The sequence below is a fragment of the Podarcis melisellensis genome (assembly GCF_964234715.1).
Source record: "Podarcis melisellensis genome assembly, chromosome: 8".
Lineage (NCBI taxonomy): Eukaryota > Metazoa > Chordata > Lepidosauria > Squamata > Lacertidae > Podarcis > Podarcis melisellensis.
The window spans coordinates 39,268,824-39,290,507 of NC_138540.1; the positions used below are offsets into that span (position 1 = coordinate 39,268,824).

The 21,684-nt window shown below is 42.7% G+C and overlaps 1 protein-coding gene across 9 annotated transcripts in view; it reads right to left on the minus strand.

The window, feature by feature from the left end:
- The window catches only part of FTO (FTO alpha-ketoglutarate dependent dioxygenase), a 252,999-nt gene that overhangs the window by 203,547 nt on the left and 27,768 nt on the right, over window positions 1-21,684 (minus strand). For all 9 annotated transcript variants that reach the window (XM_081924062.1, XM_081924069.1, XM_081924066.1 and 6 more), the window contains exons 2-3: window positions 8,730-8,807; window positions 1,875-2,535 (exon numbers count right to left, since the gene is read on the minus strand). In XM_081924062.1, coding sequence (XP_081780188.1) covers window positions 1,875-2,535; window positions 8,730-8,807 — 739 coding nt within the window. The remainder of the gene's footprint in view (window positions 1-1,874; window positions 2,536-8,729; window positions 8,808-21,684) is intronic.

The following is a 21,684-nucleotide window of genomic DNA, read 5'->3' on the forward strand; positions in this document are numbered from 1 at the left end:
TGAGCTATGGTCCTTCCCAGTTGCAAGGAATCATTGTGCAATGCCAATACCAACAGAGACACCTAAAATGTTTGCTTCAGCTGTTAAAGGGATGCTCCCTCTTCAGTAGCTTCTACATTCTTTGGCTAATCCATTCCAAGTGCTTATGGATCATTCTGCACAGCCATAACTAACCCTTCCACAGCGATCTGTGATGAAAATCTAAATGTTGTGAGAACTTAGGTTCCTTCATGAAGCTCAGTCTAATAAATGGAAGTAATAAATACATCATTCCTTGTAGAAAGTTTCAGAAATGGTTACAAATTCAAATAAATTGCTATGGAGTGGGTAAGCTGGCAGGGGGCATTCTCAAAAAATGGTTTGGTTCACAGTACCTTTGGCCATGTATTATCTGAAGTCATGGAAAGAGTGCTTCTAAAATTGCATGTAGAAGCAAGCAGAGCCATTGGCTCAATTCGGACATCGCACCAAACCATGGTTTATGCTAACCAAAGTTAATAACCCACCAGCATGGTTTATAAACCTATACAATCAACAGGCAAAATCGTGGTTTAAAGCTTCTTTTCTGCTTTAGTTTTCCATTTCCTCATCCATATGTTCACTCCAGTCTGCACAGTGCAACAGTCTCTTGAGCCAGAGGAATGGCCATTGCTTATTTGTTTGTGAATCTAGGCACAATGCAAGCCACAGCTAGCACAAACTTAGCTTCAAAATTTGGTATGCTATCCTGGCTTGGCAGTCCGTCGCAAACCATGGTTTAGTGAGCTTACGTGGGTAAAAGCAAATCATAGGTTTGGTGAAACATCTGAACATAGCAATTAATAGTTAAGGTGCCCCTCAGGCAGAGGTTTCCAGTCCTTGCACTGCGCCAACCTTGCTACCACCTTGCCCCCCGCGTCCGCCTCCTGGTAAGCAACAGCAATGCAGGCAATGGGAGGTCAGGTGAGCCCCACCAGCTGCTACTGTTCAGGCTAGAGACCTTCTGCTTTAATGCCTTCTACTCCTAGTAAAGGCGGGGCTGTGCTGAGAAGCATGCTAAATGCACCCCTTTCACCCCTTGTGGAGGGTGACTGTGTGAAGTAGGGAGTCCACTGTAATCATGTAGGCTCCCTGCACATTTTAGAATCCTGACTGTCCAGAGTTTGTATGAATCCGTAGCAGTGCAGCTTTGTTTTTGTTTTTTTTTAATCAGTGTTGTGTAAGTCACATAAAAAGCCTTTAAAAAAGCCCAGAACCAATATTCCACATTACTTTCCCAGTCAACAGGGATGCTACATTGGAAGGTGAAGCATCTGGCAGGACCATAACAGTTTAGCACGCCTGGGCAAGAATCTGTGCAATGTTGTGAAAACATGTAAAAATCTCCTTCCAAAGTCAGAGCAGCATATTATTTACAAAAAAAGAAAAGCAGGGGAAACAGTACAGAGCTGAACCATGAATTCATATATGGAAAATTGCCCCAATAAAAGAGAGAGAGAGAGATGTCAAATCACAGCTTTAATAATAATAATAATAATAATAATACAGCCTTGGAAATAGGTATCTGTGGGAACCTGGAGAGCAGAGATTTGAAAGGTTTTGCTTTCTTGGCTCCTGATCAGCAGGTTAATTATAGCAACTTTTCAATCCATTTAAAGTGCTCCTGATAAGGGAAGCTGCAGCAAACATAGCTGAGCTCACTTGTCTCTCATTCTCCCCCCACCCCTCCGATATCCAGAAAGATTGAGAGGGTCAAATAAGTGCTTACATGGGAAAGTGGGAGAGAAGGCGCATATGGTTTTTGGGTCCCTCTTTTGTGCACCGACCACTTATCCTTAGGGGTTTTAAAACCGCACTTAAGAGCGCGACCCAGTTTTCGTATTTGCTTTACCCACCTTCACAGCTATAACTGTAGACAGCCACTGTTGACCCTTCAACTAGATTTTCATCGTGGTGCCAACTCACAGCCATTTTCCCCATTCCAAAATAAGGCTCTTGTTTCAAGAACGGCATTTGTTGTGGATCCATATAATTTAATAAAGACAGGTTGTAAGATGTTCTCTCTTTCAGATGGCTATGGTCATTCTCTGGGACATGAGAAGGGCTTTGATCTTGCAGAATGGATCCCATCTCTGTAATGGAAGTAGCATAATCCTGATGCCTATCGATGACAGGAGAATCTTCCATTCCTTTTGTTTCGGCCAAATTCTGCTCTTGCAAAGCCTGGACGGATTCTCTATGCAAGTAGCAATTAAGTTTGATTAATGCCTTGCAAGCCTTGGATATTTCAGGATGGGAATAATTTATTTCATAACCTTCCACAGGCCAGGGGACCGTAAATAACCTTGTGTTCAAATATTTGTAGGTACATCCTGGGTTTCCAATTAATATACGAGATACCGGGGTAACAAAATCTTTCCCTTTGATCCTTACAAGATCTTGGAAAAAACAACCATGCTTTTGCAAAGTCAAAAAAGCTTCCTGAACTTCTTCATGGACCTCTTTGGGAATCTTCTCAGCAGTTCTGAGGACAAGTTTTGAATATTTTGTCTTCCACTAAAAAGAAAAGAAAAATCATGGATATATTAGGAATATAAAACAGTTGCATACTTGACGTGTTAGTTATGGCTTATCAACCAAATATATAAAGAGAGAGACTTCTTTGGAGGAAGAGGATCAAGAGAAAACCCACACCGACTGAAGATTTGGAGGAGCCATCAGTAGTCCAAAGGCAGCCTGAAGAGTCCCATCTCACCAATGCTTTTAACTCCATTCTAAACCCTGCCTTGATCCCTGATTCTCCTTCATTGCCACACACACCACTGACCTCAGAAGTGTAGGCAGCAATAGATCTGATGGACAGCTTAAGTCACCAAAATGTCCACCTGGATAATTGACACTCAAGGGTCTACTCAGGAATAGGGTGAAGACCCAACTGCAATCAGTCACCCAGTAGAAGCGGAGCTGGCAATAGGTGGGAAACCATTGGTCACATATGAAGGGGGCACATATGAATGGTGAGCAGGGCCAGAAGCAAAAGTGAGCAGGCCAATGGGTGTACCATAGCCCAGTTTTGTACACACCCATCTCTGTCCTCCATCCAAGCACAGAAGAGATATTATCAGATCAAGTACACACTCCAGCCAGGCGAAGACTCAAGGAGGGTGTGAAGTAAAAGCAGTGAGGGGTACGGATGAAGAGGATGTGTAGCCTTCTCAAACAGAGAATTCTAAGGGTCACATTTGGCCCCTGGGCCAGGGGCTCCCCACTCTATTGTTTTCCTGCTAGCCAAAACTCTGCTAGTTTTTGAGCTCATTAAGTCTCCAGCTCATTCACATCTTCCTGGCAAGGCTCCCAATCTGACTCCAGCTCCACACCAGGTGGAGTCCTCTTATTATGTTGTTACAGTCCTCATCAGTCCTCTTATTATGTTGTTACAGACTCACATTAAACGCATCTTCGTTTTTCAAAATAAATTAAAATCAAAGCAGTTTATAACAAACATACATATATACAATAAAAATAATGTCAAAAATTAAAACCAGAGACCATCAACTAGCTATCACAGACTGACATTTTCTTAACTATGTGCATAAGCTTGGCAGCCTAGAAAAGTTTTCAGCGGAAATTTAAAGATTAAAACCAAAGGTGCCTACTGCATCTCTACCAGCAGAGCATAGGACCGGGCTGGTTTCTTACTACAGTCACAAATGAGCCTCGTCAACTCTGGGGACAACCAACGAGGCTTCTGTAGATGACAGCAGTGACTGAGCTGGGATACAAGCGTTTAGGCAGTGCCTACGGTACCTTAAGTTGTTCAGGTCTTTGTAAATTAATACAAGTACTTTGAACCTGGCTTGGTAGTAGATGGATATTTAACAATGGTGTCACATGTTGTCAGTCATGTGCACCATCTGCAACATGGCTGCCACATTCTGACCAGCTGGAGCCCTACATAGAGTGCATTGCAGCAATTCAGCCTTGAGGTTACCCACCCATGGACTACGGTGGTCCCTGCCCAAGAACGGACATAGCTGAAGAACCAGGTGGTGAAAGGCACTCTTAGTGACAGAGGACACTTATATCCAGGAGTACCCCCAATCTACACACCTGCTCCTTTTGAGGGAGTGTAACCCCCTCCACAAAAGATAATGTGCCTGTCTCCCAGACTACTGGAACATGGGATTAAGATCTAGAGATGTGTTGGAAACAGACCAAATTTTCAGCAATGGCCAGCAATCTCGGCATTTGTTGGCCTTGTCCCACCAAGGTCCATAGGGTCTTGATTGAAAAGACAGCGGTTGTGTGAATCTGTCTCAAGAAACAGGAGGAATGACAAGAAGATAGTGTAAAAACAAAGGAAAAGTCTACAATGACACATCTATGGGGAAAGCATGCCATGCTTGTTCAAAGGCTGTAATATTTCACTCTCCTGTTAAAAACTGGGAGTTAATGTGTTCCACATTTTAATGCCAGCCTAATGAGAGGCACATTACCTTTTGGCTTGTGAACTAAAGATTACATGCTTTGAAAGTATTTTATCAATATATCTTAAATGGTGTCGGCGGGATTTCTGCTCTTTAAAAGCACCCTAAAAATGTTGTGATTATTTTTATTTTTAAAAATCACACATTGGTATCTCAGAAGAAGAAGGAGGAAAAAAAATCAGGAAATGGAAACACATTTCCAACACATCATCTCAGAATACCGGTCGGTCTTCTTTAATTCTCCAGCCCGTCATCCTGCTATGTCCTACATCAGGAAAGCATTAAGAGATCAGAAGACCAAGAAAGGGGGAAAGAAAAAGGGAAAAAAGAAAAACCCCATGGAACTCATACTGGACACTTTTACTGATTGAAGGAACAAAAAAAAACAACAAAAATCCCGTGTAGTTTGTGCTTTATCTCTGACAGCTAATATTAAAGGTCACCTCACTCGTCATGCAGATAAAAGCAGTTGCATGACTGGACACTTCCAAAAAGCATACAAAACATTTCATGCTTAATTTTTTAACATGTCCATTATCCTAGAACAAAATTTAACACACCCATAGAAACTTGAGGCCCCACTACGTATTTTCAGCAATCTACAAATCATAAAGCCTGTGCTTGAAGGAGCCAGGATGACCTTGTCACTCAAGTGACAACAGCAAACCACAAACCAGTGAGGTAATCTCTGGATAAACAAGTTGGCACTTCAGTTCTACATTATAAGATAGTAACATTTCACTCGAAGACCTCATTTGTATAGTGTTGATGTTCCTAAATGCACGTTCCTCTTCAGAGACTCATGACATAGTTCCAAGTATCACTGAATCATCGTGCTAGGCTTTGAAGAGGTTTCTTCTGAAACAGCTTCTTTTCTATACAAAATTCATTGCTGTGCCCTACTGCTGCATTAATTTTCTCTACTGAAAACAGGCCACATTTGCACACCATGACGGACTATGTTTTAGTGCAATGTGAATGAGCCAGAACAAGGGGCAGTGAGCCCTAGACCTACTGGTTGAAATGTGATTTCAAACTGGCTTCTTTGAAGCACACCATAGTTAATGTTCACTGTAGTTTGCCAGTCTGGACAACACAATAAACTACAATTTAGGTAAAAAAAGAAGTAAAAGCTTTTGAACTCCTCCTTCGGGCCACACAACAGAAGGCGAGGGAGGTGTGAAAGCCTGAGACTCACTGTGAATCATTATGGTTTGTTCATGTCACATTAAACTATGGTTTTGCACCACACACAAATATAGCCAGCCTTCAAGGAAACCAGCCCACCCCTGTCTTCTTTTACTGCTCCGACAGGACCCCCCAATCCAATTCTATTCCCGTATTATTCATATTATTCCTAGTTGTTGTGGTAATAATAGTAGTACTAGTAGTAGTAGTTGTTGTTGTCATGCCCTCTGTCTAAGGAACACAAGACAACTTACAAATAAGAGCACAGCTTTCTATCACACCCGGCTATTTGTCTACTCTTGACTAGTCTAGGCCATCAGACTTTTTCACATCACCTTCTATCCCAGTCTTCCCAAAGCATGAGTCCCCATATATTGAACTACAACTCTCATCACCTCTTACAATTGGCATCTAAGGATGATGGGGATTGTAGTTCAACAGTATCCGAGATCCAAAGATGGGAATACTGGGGAAACTTTTCTAAATGGAGATGCCAGGCAGGAATTGAAACTGGGACCTTTTGAATGCAAAGCATGTGCTCCACAGTTGAACTATGGCCCTTCAACTAAGTTGTTTGTGGTTCAGTTCTACAGCACTCAGTTTGAGATAAAGGTGTGTTTTCGTAGATAAAACTTGGCATGGAACGGAAGAGTCACACACCAAGTTTCAGAGTTCATAGTGTTCCCACAACACACATACACACACATCCTTTGCCCTGCAGCTCACAGGTGTATATAGACTGGGTATCCATGCAAGTCCAACTTCATTCAGCTGGTCCACAGCTGCATATTTATGAATTTGTTGTTCAGAGGCAGCACATCCACCAAATTAAAGATTCCTAATGATTTTTAATTGCATTTTCACTGCCTCTTTGATTTCTTGTATTTTACTGTGTTATAATTTGAATTCTATGGAATACAATGTGCAAGAAAAAAGAATTAAATTTTTTCAGTTAAACCTCATACCGCATCTAGCATTGCGCACTATAATGTGCCAAGACCCTCAGCTATTTTCAAATGGTCCATGAGAAAAAGCCATTTGGGAACCACATCTCTACAGTATTATACTTGTGTTGTGGTTTTGTTGTTAATTTTTTAAAATTTCTATGTCTTGTTGTGAAGGTCACTGAGAACTGTGCTATAGGAAAACTTATAAAGTATTATTAATAAACCAGAACAAATAACAGGAACATAGGAAGCTGCCTTTTACTGAGTCAGACCATTGGTCCATCAAGACTGTGTTCATGGAAGACAATCTTACTTGGCTATGAGTGATCGCCAAAGAAGGAGAAGAAGACCATCAAGCTCAATACTGTCTGCACCAGTTGTTCCCAAGCTGCTATCCTCCAGATGTTTTGGACTATAACTCCCATCAGGCCTAGCCAGCATGGACAATGATTAGGGATGATGTGAGCTGGAGTCCAAAAGATCTGAAGGACACCAACCTATCTACACTAACTCAGCCAAGGGAGTTGGGTTCAGATCCCTGAATCCAAAGTGGCAGAGACAGGTACAAGGGAGCACCCAATGCAGAAACGTGACTGATCCTGGAGTCCCAGGGAGAATTCTCTTTTCTCACTGGCAGCAGCTCTCAAGGTTTCAGCCAGAGGTCTTTCCTAACCTTGCCTAGAGATAGCGGGGGTAGAGCCAGCATGGTGTAGTGGTTAAGAGCGGTGGACTCGTAATCTGGTGAACCGGGTTCGATTCCTTGCTCCTCCACATGCAGCTGCTGGGTGACCTTGGGCTAGTCACACTTCTCTGAAGTCTCTCAGCCCCACTCACCTCACAGAGTGTTTGTTGTGCGGGAGGAAGGGAAAAGGAGGATGTTAGCTGCTTTGAGACTCCTTCGGGTAGTGATAAAGCGGGATATCAAATCCAAACTCTTCTTCTTCTCTTCTAGAACCCAGGACCTCCTGCATGCAAAGCAAGTGCTCCAGCACTGAACTACGGCCTTTCCCTTGAAAGGCATAATGGGTGTCATCTGAAAATTCAGTGCTCTAACTCAGGGAGATGTAAGAACCTTAACCTTATTTTAACAATGAAATAGAAAGAAGGTACAGAAACTTCATTTCCTTCCTGTATCAGTGGGGGAGAAAATGAGATTATTATTTTTTAAAAAGATGCTACTTTGTATGCATCTTTCGGCCACATGTCAATACAAGAACGTTGACATGGCTATAATGTTGGAACGCCTGCTGAAGCTGTTCAAGCTAAATAAGAGATTCCTTTTTATGTCTTTCATCTCACTCAATATGTTCCAACTTAGTTTGACTGAACTCACCCAAGTCTTTCCATGTGTTTCTCATTTGACTGGGGTATTGTCGAAGAGGGACTTTAGCATATTCTTCCGTTTCTTTAATAACAATCCTTCTCTATACCACTTTGGATTATACTTGTGCGTATCATTTTCAGGCTGGATTTTCTTTTTTCTGCATAAGAGTCACAGAACCGCACGGCCGGGAGGGCCAGAGGGTTATCAAACTCAAACCACACACTTCTGAAATATGTTCCACCTCCAACACACACACACAGATCAACCCATATAGTCCATATAATAGGGCATCTCCTGAGCAGATAACAGAAGCAAACATGACATACTTACCACAATACTTGAAGAGGCCAGCAAGTAAGGCCCACAAAGAGCAGTTGACATGGTGAAAGCACACACACACACACACACAAAGAGAGAGAGAGACCACAGAAACAGAAAACTAAGTGTCAGGAAGCCTGACCTTTGCAAGTGTCATGGATAAAGTCTTTAGGGCCTTGTCATCGTTCTCCAGGAACTGAATCTATGTACTCTAGAACACAGACTACGCTCACATGAAGCTGTGCAATTTCAGAGAAAGAATGGTGGTAGCATGCACCTCCTCCTCCTCCTCATCATCCTCCTCCTTCTCCTCCTCATCCTCACTGGGTACAACTCAGAACCAGCACATTTATGCCAGCTTTTCCTCAGTAATTTTGTCTTCTCTAAGCAATGAACTAAGGAATTCAAGAATAAAAATAACAAACTATTTCAAGTAGTAAAGGAATATTTCCCGGTATATAGAACACAAATCTTTTGAACTATTACCAGTTGATGGAAGCCATCATCCTTTGGTGTCAAATATGGAAGCCAGCTCTCTCCAAGTTCATCAAGGAGTTTCTGTTTCTAGAGAGGCAAAAAAAGATAATTTACATTGAGTTTTGGGTTGGTTGGTTGGTTTAAGTCATAGGCTTGATAGGTGTTAGAACTAATGCACTGCTGTCCAACACTGGATTCAAGTTTTGGAGGGGTGTTTGGCAAGAAACCCTCCATGCCACACCTTCTTTAGTGAGTCTACCTCTTCACCACCATTGTCACCAGCTGCTCCTTTCCCCCCATAAATGCTACCATCTGCTTGCTGGCTACGTAGGAAGCCACTGAGAAAACAGCAGCATCTACTGCTCCTCCTTCTCACCACTACTGTTATCTATATGCCAAAATAAGAGTTAGACAAAGAACTTGTAGAGGAAGAACAGGCTCAGAGGGCTCTTATCACTGTATCTCCTGCTGGGATGTAGGACCTTGAAAGATGATTGACCATGCCCACCTGCCCTGTTCCCATCCATCTTGGTACATCAGAAGTAACTCCTGGTATTGTTCAACCACCTCTTACTGGGGAAAGAGAAGGGAGTCAGAATCAGATTTTGTAAACTCCACTTCTACTTCCAATTGCCACTTAAAACATCCTACTTGGTGACTCCGCAGGGACAAAGAAAGAGGGAAGGGGTAAAACATTAAGACTACAATCCTAAACATACTGGCTTGGGAGTAAGCCTCATCAAAATGTGGGCCTTGCTTCTGGACTGGACAGTGAAATATCTTATAAGGAGGCCTTGTAATGCAACCCTGTGAAAGTTTACTTGGAAGTAATCTCCCTTGTGTTCTATAGAGTTTGCTTCTAGCTGAGCGTGTATAGTACAGTAATACTGAAGCCTCAGTGTGTGTTGTGTTTAAAGACCCTTGGTTGCAACTTGGGTGACTGGGGCTAATCTCTTGTTATGCAAAAGAGTAAATGAAAGCAAAAACAAAAGCTCCTGTTTATGACGAAGGATCCAACCCAATTCTTCCCAGCTTACATCTATGGTTTTGTTTTACATTCCTTTGCTTATCGTTATTTTCCGCATCACGTTACAAGACTAATGGATTTTTAAGTTTTACAGTACTTATGGAAATGGCATTTCTCAGGTTGAGTCATTAGCTCAGAAAACCCTGGTGTTGCCCTATCCGCATTTCCTACATAGCCTCCATCAGCTCTGTCTACCAGAGCGGGAGGGGATGTCACCCAAAAACCATGATCATTTACCCGCTCTAATCAAATTGGTCTTTGCCTCATGTGGATCAAGAATTATATGCTCAAATGAAATTTAGCTTTTGCATTGCATGTCCCAATCAGACTTTGTTTTAACTTGGTAAAAACCTGACTGGAACAATGTAAATTCTTCTATGAAAGAATGGGAAAAATTGAGTAAGAAAATAACAAGATGAGGACTAGCAACACAGAGTGCATTGAGCACGCATCTGGATTTGCTTGCACAGAGTTTAAGCAGAGGTTAGCCTATGTCTGGTCTTTATTGAGTACTCTGATTTGTTTGCAGGTATGTAATACTTGTATGGGACGCAGGTGGCGCTGTGGGTTAAAGCCTCAGCGCCTAGGACTTGCCGATCAAAAGGTCGGTGGTTCGAATCCCTGCGGCGGGGTGCGCTCCCGCTGCTCGGTCCCAGAGCCTGCCAACCTAGCAGTTCGACAGCATCTCCGGGTGCAAGTAGATAAATAGGGACCGCTTACCAGCGGGAAGGTAAACGGCGTTTCCGTGTGCGGCTCTGGCTCGCCAGATGCAGCTTTGTCATACTGGCCACGTGACCCGGAAGTGTCTCCGGACAGCGCTGGCCCCTGGCCTCTTAAGTGAGATGGGCGCACAACCCCAGAGTCTGTCAAGACTGGCCCGTACGGGCAGGGGTACCTTTACCTTTACCTTATGTAATACTTGACTAATTTAAATGAAGCCATCAAAATAGAAACAGAGTTAAATGCATCCTTCAGTCTTAAAACAAAATAATATGAAGCGTTCTAAGACATCTCTGTAGTACAAATGTGTATCATTTTCATATCAATTTATCTATCACAGTTTTTCTAAAAACAACAACAGGGAATTACAGTTTTGCAAGGGTGCTGAGTATTTTCTTAGAGCTTAGAGTTTCCAGAGATCCCTGGGCAAAGGGCATAATGATTGGCAACACTAGCCTATGCATATTTACTGGGAAGAAAGCACCACTGTGTTCAGTGGGGCTAACTCACAGGTAAACGTGCACAGGATTGCATTCTAAATCTGTAGTGGAGATAGTCCCAGAATGAATTGTTGTGCAGTGCGCTCAGAACACAATTTGCCTTAAAATGATGATGACGATGATGATATTTAAAATGGGGGGGACACCCTATGCCCTTTTAAAATGTGGCTCTTTTGGGGGGTTGTTATTGGATTGTTGTTTTTATTTTGATTATATATATATTGTGGTTTTAATGTTGATCTCTTCTGTGAACCACCCTGAGACCTCCGGGTATAGGGCGGTATATAAATTCAATAAACAACAAAAACAAAAACAACCACCAGAGCCTTACAATCAAAATGAAACACAGCCCCAGCCCTTTCCTTAAAGACAGCCAGTTCCCAAAAGCCTGTTAGAACTAAAAAGTAATCATCTGCCAGCCAAAGGACGATGAGGAGGGAGCCAGGTTAAATTCTTTAGGAAGGGAGTTCCAAAGTCTGGGAGCAGCCACCTAGATGCAATTAGCTGCAATGACATTGGTTTTTCTCTGCTTTACTGCCACTATGGATACTGGAGGTTGGGCCCTTGTGGTCATTCAGAGTTCCAGGAAGAGTAAGTCCGCACAGCCTCCCACCACATTTTTTTCAAAACCAATGCATGCCAGCACAGTTAACAGAACAGTCAGTCTTTCTGAACCACAACCAGGTAGCATTGACTAATCCATCCAACGCTCGCTTAACTGCAGCTCACTGATTCTAAGTGGACTGACAACCACAGCATTAAAATTTATAAAACAGACATGTAGCCTGATCTCGCTGAGTTTACAGACTTCTTTGGGGACACATTATGAAAGTGACATGGAGTTGCTGGTGAAACCAAGCGGAATGTAACTTTAGATTAAGCTGGCAGGCAACACATTAGTGCATTCTGAGATTTCATATACTGCCCCTCAATGAGGCCAAACTTGGGATTCACAAAATATTTCGGGGTATGCGTACCCCTGCGTACCCCCAGGAAAAAGCACACTCTGTGTGTGTTAGTTTTGAAAAGTACTGCAGTTTAGAAATCTATATTTATACTTGCACACTTGGATGTTTGCATGTAGACACAGTGAATGTAGCTATATTAACATTATTTGTGGCATTAAACACACTGAAATGATAAGTCTGGTTTTGCTAAGCCTCAAGCAGAGTTCACCAAAACTTCTTTTTTTAAAAAAAGGCTTATTCTCATGTTTGAACAATAAAAGGATGTTGAGCTGGTAGAGAAAATAATTCAAACGCATGGGGTAGCAATATATATATACTGACAATTTCTTTGTCAAATGTTAAGCTCTTGGCAAAAGCACACAGCATTAAAATGCACTCTGGAGTGGAGGTAGTATCAGCTCACATTTGATTGTCAGATCTGACTAAGCGAATGCTCTCCTGCTTGATGTGCAGACAAATACACACACAGCTGGGTGGTATAACACACATCTCTTCTCATATACACGGAGCTGTCACACACGTGTCAAATACATCAAGTTACTTGCAAATTCCTCCAAAACAAAATGAAAAGCGGGGGTTGGGAATAAAGGGGAAAGAAGAGGGATGGGGGGGGGAGAGTAGCTTTGCCAACTGGCTGAGCCGGTGCTTGAAAGTGTGTTGTGTTTACAGCAACCTCAACAGGTAAGTAAAAAGCTTGTAGAAGTGGCAACTTCCTCCACCTCCAAGGAGACATGAACAGACCAGTTCTGTGCAGGCATTGAGGGAACATGAGTAATGGGTTAAATATGTGTTTTAAACACATCTGGGAGCACACAAGGAGTTACTACCAAAGAAGTGAGGGTGTGGCAACCAGAAGACAAGCTGGCATATGTGTATGTTTGGTCCTGTGTGTGCACTTGACTAGATGGTCTCTTCATCCCATCTAACTCTATGAGCTGTTCTCTCAGAACAAAGCCCACAATGGTACTGCAAGGGGGGGGGGGAGAAAGACTTGTTCACACAATGCATAGTTAACTTATGCAATTTGTTCCCACAAGATGTGGTAGTGGCCCCAGGATTAGATGATTTAAAAAGGAGGTATGGGGAAATTTATGGAGGTTAAATGCATGGACAGGGGGATGTTGCTAGACTGCAACTGCCATCATCATTGGTCTTCCATGTTGGGAATCCAGCACCACCTGGAGGGCCACCGCTTCTCCACCTCTGACCTACACTGACTAGCAACATCAATCTCGGGTGTTGGGCTGGGTGTGGGGGAATCTTCCCCCAACCCTAGTTGAAGATGTCAGGTATTCCTCCTTGGACTTCTGCAGATCCCCTCCACTGGGTAGTTCAGCCAACGCATGCTTCTTCTTACATTCTCAATCAGGAAAAACAGGCACTGCAAGAAGAGGCAAATTCCTTTGCCCAGGTGCTTGAAATAAGAGACTCAAATCACCATGCAGATCTTGGGTGAGGGATGCTGAGAGTTATAGCCCAGCAACTTCTGGAAAGCCACAAGTTCCCCACACCTGATCTAGATGGAAGCACAGCAAACAAAAACATGTATTAATCCCAACTTGCTGAAATACAGCCAACAGACATTAAGACAGGGTGAATGGGCAATGTCAAGCTTTGCTCAGGAAAAACTGCCATGGGGTGAGTCTAGTGATGTGCTTGCATTTCGCTCGTAGACTAGAAACACTGCTGGCAACAGAATGTGTTGTTCCTTCCTCTCCACACCCCCTCTGAAATGTCAAGACTACACAACACAGATGTGAAATGCACCAGAATCTGTTTGCCAACATTTGAAATGGATGAACACTTGCTTCACCTGTGCAAACACAGCTATAATAGAAAGCCAATAAGGCTGCTGCAAGACTTGGAGCAATGTCTTGGCCCATCTCAGTATTAGCACACACATTTTTAAGGATAAATAATACAAGTAAATGGTTTAGGTTCTGCAAAATCCTTCTCCAGGAAGAAGCCAGTGGCAGTTTGTTGTCAGGTATATACAAAGCAAGATTGCTAGGAAGAAGCTGCTTTATGCTGTTACATCTAACTCAGGTGTGGAGAACATTTGGCCTGTAGGCGAACTGGTCGTACTTGCAGACCTGGAAACTGGGATAACCTCAGAGGAGCAGAAGCTAGCAGTGGGGCTAACAATCTAAAGCTGGAGTGAAGAAGCTATGGCCCTCCATATGTTGGTATTCTACTACTCCCATCAGCCCCAACTGGCACAATTGTCTCGGGGCATCACATTAGTGAAGGCTGATCTAAGATGAAAATGTTTGGCAGAGAGACCACAGTGAGGGGAAATATAACTTCTTCCTGCTAGGATCTCTCTCCCATTAGACCACCCTTCCCCAGCCTTGCGTTCTCCAGATATCTTGGACTACAACTCCTATCATCCCTGTCCATACTGACAGGGAGTCAGAGCCATTTGGCCGGGGTGGACCACCACTTCCATCATTCCTGACCACTGGTCAAGCTGGATGAGGATGATGGGAGTTGGAGTCCATCAGCATCTGGAGGGCCACAGATCCAAGCAGGTATGAACTGTGTCAGATGCTTCTCAAGCAATCTGCATAGAATGAAATCTACATAAATTGCCAAGTAGCATAGAAGCAATGTGTTCCAGGACACAGACTGAGAGACACACTCCAGCCCAAAATAATAACCCTAAAGCAGTTTTCAACAGCATATACACCTTGAATGAATGAATGAATGAATGAATATATATATATATACACACACACAGCTTAAATGAAGTATGGCCACAATCCTAAATCATTGAGCACCTTTCCCTGCTTCTCTGCAGTCCACACAATTCAAAACTACAGGTATATTGTTACCAAATCACAGTCTCCACGGTTGATTACAAGGTGAAGCGACTGTAGAATCCGATGAATATTAAGCAAATATTTTTAGAAGGAGACGTGGCACTCACATTTTATTTATCTTCACACCAGAGAGTTCCCAAATGGTAACAAGCTCGCATTCTGCCGTGATGGCTTCTTGGCACAGCTACCTATTACGGTAATGAACTTCATGTGTAATTTTTCAGCTTATGTTTGATGTTATTGCAGTGTGTGTACTTTGTGTCCTCCTAGTTTACCCTCTCTGTTCAGTAACTATTGAAAATGTACTTGCACCGGCTTGTCTGATGGAAAGTCAATCATGCTAATAGCAGAATAACTATTCTGCATATTGAGATTCACTGAAGCTTGCAGGCTAAGTACATCACTGATTGACTCTTGTTACAACGGGCTATAAATGCAAGTTGCTAACCTGTTTTTAGTTCAAACTTATTTAAAAAGAAATCTTCCAGTTTGGGAAGGTTTGGGGGGTAGTTCTGAAGCACTTTCTCTAACACAAATGCATGAAGGAAATGCTTCATAACATGGGTAGGCAAACTAAGGCCCGGGGGCTGGATCTGGCCCAATCACCTTCTAAATCCAGCCCACAGACAGTCCAGGAATCAGTGTGTTTTTACATGAGTAGAATGTGTGCTTTTATTTAAAATGCATCTCTGGGTTATTTGTGGGGCATAGGAATTTGTTCATTTCCCCCCCCAAAAAATATAGTCCGGCTCCCCACAAGGTCTGAGGGTCAGTGGACCAGCCCCCTGCTGAAAAAGTTTGCTGACCCCTGCTTTATAGCAAGTCAAACCATTGGACCCTCTCTTCCAATATTTTCTATTTAATAGGTGAAGAACCTCAGACCCAGGGGTCACAGGCAGCCCTCCAGACCTCTCTATCTGGCCCTCAGAACTCTCCCCAGGTTGCAGCCCATAAGAAACCGGGAAGGATCTGAAAGTAAAACTGTTTGGGGAACTCAGAACTTTTCACTTGGGAGAGAACTTCCCAAGTACCTCTATGCTCTGAAGCATGCATGCATACAGGAATGCCACTGCTTTAGGGAAGCATCAGAACATTTGGGATGTCAGCAGACATTACACCAATCTCTACCACCCCCCTTCAGAGCTAGCTGCTTTTCTAGCACAACCAACAGATCAAATATGGAGGAAAGCCTGCCATGTCTATGGAAGCAAAGGGTAAAGAACAGGAATGAATCTGCTGTTATACACATTTCAAGGTACAAAGATGAGCAAAATCTAGCACAGTTAGTACAAAAAGCACATTCCTATCATTTGGTGACCATCTTTCTAAGAAATCTAAAGCATCAGCATTTATAGTGGAGCAACCATCTACCAACCGCATAACATGCTTTCTTTCTATCCAGGGATAGAATAGACTTGCTTCCCCTATTTCAATTCCTCACCTCATAAATCACCTGGCCCACTTTCTGGTTTCCACTGAGATACACAGAGAGAAAACTTCTAATCATGAATATATGCACAATTTGCTTGCCCTACGTAACTGTGCAAAGAATTAATATATGCATAGAAACAGCTCTGCTACATGTGAAAAATGGTCTTCATTAGAAGCATTCTTTCACAGACCCTTGCCTCCGCAATGCTGAAAGTCCCCCTAATTGCCATTAAAAAAAATATCCAAAAGAGATGTTATTTTAAACACACATACACGCAAAACCTGGCACATAACAGTAGCCATTAATGAAATGGAATAGCCAATCTCCTTGTCTAGCCAAGTGTTAGATTTGTCACGTTTGATTTAACCATCAAAGTAATTATAGTAGGAAGCTAACAAATGATAAACCATTCAAACATGGCCTCTCTTTGGTGGGCACATGACCTCTTGCCCTGCCAAAGGATACCCTATAAAATTAAACTACTGGCAGGACCATGAATGCCTTGACAGCATCATCTATCTTCAAGATCAGAAACTGGTGGCCCTAGCCAATCACCACCCCTAACCCCAGTATCTCTCTCTCTCCAGCCCCCACCTTTCTCACACTTTTCCACACACACCTAAGGTAGCAAACCAAAAGCAAAAGGAATGTGTGGGGAAGTGACTATGGGTAACTATGGCAACAAGCCTTGCTAGGCTGGTCATCTCCTTCCATCCTTAAAGCAGTCCTCTTATGAAACTAACTAATGTTGACTTAACAGATTTAATGGAACAAAAAAGAAAAGATTATTGTACTTTACAACCTAGGCACCACAGAAAAGTCTATGTTTAAGGTGGCCACCTGCCTAACCTCTGAAGGTAGGGGCACCTGCAACAGGGTCTCACAACAACCATGGGAGGTAGGCTTTGGCTGATAGAAGCCAACTGACCCAGGGCCACCCAGTATGCTTCATGGAAGAGTGGAAATTTGACCCTGTCTCTCTTGGCCCTCGTCTGATACTCCCAACCACTATACCACATTAACTTGGAATTGTGTCAAGGAATAAAATGAAAAAGGCAGAGAAGACCTCTATGTACTAAACTACTATGCCTAGAATGGAAAGTCCTTACGAACAACCTCGTTAAATTTCTATGTGATTGTCAATAGGGGTTGGGAGCTGGTTCCTTTATGACTTACACATCTTCTATGCCAAATATTGTAATTACTGCTTAGAGGTTTCTTTCAACCAAGTAGTTTTTTAAAAAAAAAATTGTTAAATCAAATTATATAATTTAGAGAATTATATAACCTAATCTCTCCATTAGGCACTTCATTCTGTCCACAGTATCCCCCCCACACACACTTCTTCCTCAAAAATGGAATAAGGGATGCACACCAAACAACTTCAGCTATCGTCATAAATCATCCAGAAAGTTCACAAATTCTAACTGGCACACCAGTCTGTTTGGCACATGGAAGAGAAAGTTCATCCTTTGGAAGGAGAGAGAGAGAGAAATCTCACTCTGAAGCAACATAGTTTAGAGTTGGAGGGGGTGGAAATACTATGTGCCGATAGCCTTCTGTCAAATCAATTCTGACATACTGAAATTATTACAGAGATGGAGCCAGGCTAAAAGATTAATGCTCAAAGAAAGTTGACTTTTGGCAACGAAAAAAGTGTGATGAGTCCTTACACTAATGTAAGACTATTCTAAACAGTGCCTCCACTGACAGTTAGAGTTCAGAGGTAGAGACAATTGAAAACAGGAGCCTGCTTCCAATCTTGCACTGAAATGGAAACAAGAAGCCCCTGCAAGGGGGCAGGGTGGGGTGGCGGAGAGAAACAAGGCAAAGAAACTAATGGAAACCAAAACTACTGAAAGATGAATAAGTACCTATAGCCGCCACCACAGTATTATTACCAAGCAATTTATGTATGCCTTAATCCAGCCAGGGCCAGCATCAGTACCTGACATCCCCAGAGCCCTGCCACTGAATATCAGAACATAAGCAGAACTTGCTGGATCAGGCCAATGGCCCATCTAGTCCTGAATTTCATTCTCCCGGGGGCCAACCAAGATGCTTGCGAGAAACTCGCAAGCAGGATTTTAGCAAAAGAGCACTCTCCCCTCCTGTGGTTTCCAGTGAGTGTGAAGGCAGAGCATAGCCATCATGGCTAGTAGCCATCAACAGCCCTCTCGTCCATGAATTTGTCTAGTCCTCATTTAAAGCCGTCTAGGTTGGTAGCCATCACTATCTCCTGTGGGAGCAAGTTCCATAGTTTTAGCTATGTGCTGCATTAAAGATCTTCTTTTATCTCCCCACACACCCTTTTTTTGACCAAACACTCCAAGAAGTCCTTGGTAGCTAGATATCTAGTCACTCCTTTAATTCAGGTACTCTGGCTGGGGCTGATGGGAGTTGTAGTCCAAAATATCTGGAGGGCCCAACTTGGGAAAAACTGGACTAGATGGATAAATAGTCTACGTTCTTAATCCCTGGCTTTTCAGATCCCTGTAAACACTTAGTTGTAGTCCAAACTGTTATTTAATGCACAATATTTATTACACAGCACAGAGAACAGCGAAAGGAGAAAGATATCCTCATAGACAAAATGACCATTAAATGATTTAAAATAGAATCTATCTCTTTAAAAAGAGGCTTAAAACATTCCTAAAGATAGCACTGATACCATAAAAAAATGATGTTCTGTAAATTCTTTGCGCATTTTAAAAGCCCCCTAATTGTCAGAGTGCAGTTTTGCAAAGTTGTCCTTGATGACCGCTCTAAAGATCTTACATTAGCACCAAGGCCAGGTGCTAAGTGCTCAGGCTTGGGCCCACACCATCGGCTAAAGAGAAGATCAATAAGTAGCCAGAGCATTAAATTTCCACATACTGTAGCTGTCATGCCCATTACATCGAATTTGAACATCTTCACAGGCGGTTACAAAATGGCTACCTCTTGACATTTTTCACTATGAAGCAAAATGTGAAATCTTCCCAGTTTACGCTTCCACCGTGAGGTTAGATTGAGAGATGTCACAAATCTAGATCTGTGCAGATAACTTCACAGTTTGACAAAAAGAGTAAGGCGGACCATTTATTATTTATTCCTCTATGTTTTCCTCTCGTTGTCGTCTTCTTCTTTTTGTCTTCTCAAGGAGACTCCAGTGTCTATTTACTTTCCGTGTGTGGGGCACAGAAAGGCCTCATTCAGGTACAGGAAGCCATTATGAAAATGAGCAACTGTGGGCCTTGAGGACTGAACTATCCTCCATCCCCCAGTGACATCCAAACTTGGACAACTGTCATTTATGTGAGCGGAAAGTGAAAGCTTTCTATCTTCTCTCCTCATGATTTGTAGAACAAACAGGATTAAGTCACCAAAAAGACCTGCCAGCAATTTTCATGTGGTCCACGAAAAAAGGGTTGAGTTTGAGAACCATTCATTAAAAGCTTGTTTTGTCCCATATAAATCCACATAAGTTTTAAGATTCTCCCCGGAGAGCTTAAGTGGGGGTACTCCTTTGGGTACCCCCACTGTTTCATGAATGGGGAGAGTTACGCACCATACAGCTTTCTCAGTAATGGCACCAACACTTTGGAAATCCACCCAGGCAGGTTTCATTGCCATTACGTTTTCAAAACCCAGTGAAATCTGTGGGGTTCTAGAGAGCAACTGAGAGCCACCAAGCATGCACTTCCATGACTGCTTTTCCATGGAATTCTGTTTGCTTCTGGTTTTTTGTTTACTACTATTTAAATTGATTAACTGGCTAAGAACATAAGAAGAGCCTGCTGAATCGGGCCAATGGCTCATCTAGTCCAGCATTCTGTTCTCACCGTGGAAAATCAGATGCATGTGGGAAACAAACCACCATGACCCAAGCACAAGAGCACTCTCCACTCCTGGAGTTCCCAGCAACTGGTATTCAGAAGCATTGCTGCCTCTGACCATGGAGGCAGAGCATAGCCATCATGGCTAGCAGTCACTGATAGCCTTATCCTCCATGTTATTAAAAGATTTTTTTTGTGCTCTAGGTTTTAATTGTTTTAATATATATATGTACTCGGGGTTTTTTAACCTTGCAGAATTCTCCTGCGCAAAACAGATGGGTTATGATTATTTTAATAAAGAAAATACATTTTTCAACTCAAGCACTGTATTTGTACCAGGGAGGTTTTAATGAACACTGCACAGTCACATAAAGAGCAGTTTTAAATGCTTGGCATCTACTTTCTGTTGCAAAAGCAAATTTTGGGGGAGGATTTCCCCCTTCGTTGTTCCTACAAGTTCCTCCAGTCAAATATTCCAAAAAGAGTAACAGCAGAGTGCTACAGAAGGCAAGAGGACAATGGGCCATTGATCTATTATGCAATCGTTAGAGAGCCGCAAAGCATGTGCTACAGAGGCCAAACGGAGACACATTCCACAAAACAAAGAAATCACTCTTCTTCATCAACAGTAACTTGCTTGAAGAATACCTTTGTTGTCACAAAACAACTTAGACATTATTGCTTTCTTTGGCCCATTGATCCCAGTAATGGATTAAGGGGACGGAAAACGAAGATATCATCTTGAAAAATAAAAATACTTTCATTTTCAGACATTTTGTTTCATTTTTGAGAGCAGATCTTATCTATTTGATTCATAGACTGTCCTATCACAAGGGCTCAGGGTAGATAAATTGAGCACAAAACTCCTCATTGCACTGATTAAACCCAAAATGATGTGCGTCAAGATTCCACTGGAATCTTGTAGAAGGTGGAACCAGTAGCAGAAGTCACATTGCTGAAAACCTCAGTTTTACTGTTTTAAAAGCTTTCTAGTCCTTATGGCTAAGGAATGCTTGAAAGTACATGGACAATATCTGTGGTGGCTGGATAATGATTCCAACCATTTCTAATTTCCTCATCACCTGTACCCAAAAAAGCTATGCAAGTTTACTTGGTTTGCATGCTATGTGAAGATCAATTGTTATCTTCTTAGCAATAATAATAATAATGTATACAATTAATTTGGCACAGAGATTACCGGTAAGTTCCATCTTGCCCGACCCCTGTCCACCAAAAGCTTGAATTAGAAGGTCACAACTTTCATTTGAGATGTTTAGGGGCCTACAAACCCTGTACAAAAGAACTAATTATTTTCAAAGACCATTACTCCAATCCCAGCTCCCAACTTCTGCTGTTGTACCCAGAGCCCACAGGCCAAACATAGTGCCCAGACCATCCAAGTGTCCCAATTTTCCAGGGACAGACCTGTAATTCTGAAAGCCATCCTGGCTTCTGATTGATCCCAGAATATGAGCCAGCACTTGTCCCAAGCAATGGCAGCAGCTGTGAAGGAGCATCCTGCTACCTCTCCATGGCCACTGCTGCCAGCCTCCTCCCTGCGGCAGCTCATGGTGGCTGCTGGAAAATGGGTGAGGAGGAGGAGGAGAGGCTGCCGCTGCCGAGGCCCCATTCCATGTGATGTGGCAGCTTTGAGGGCAGGTAGAGGGCAGGGCAGCC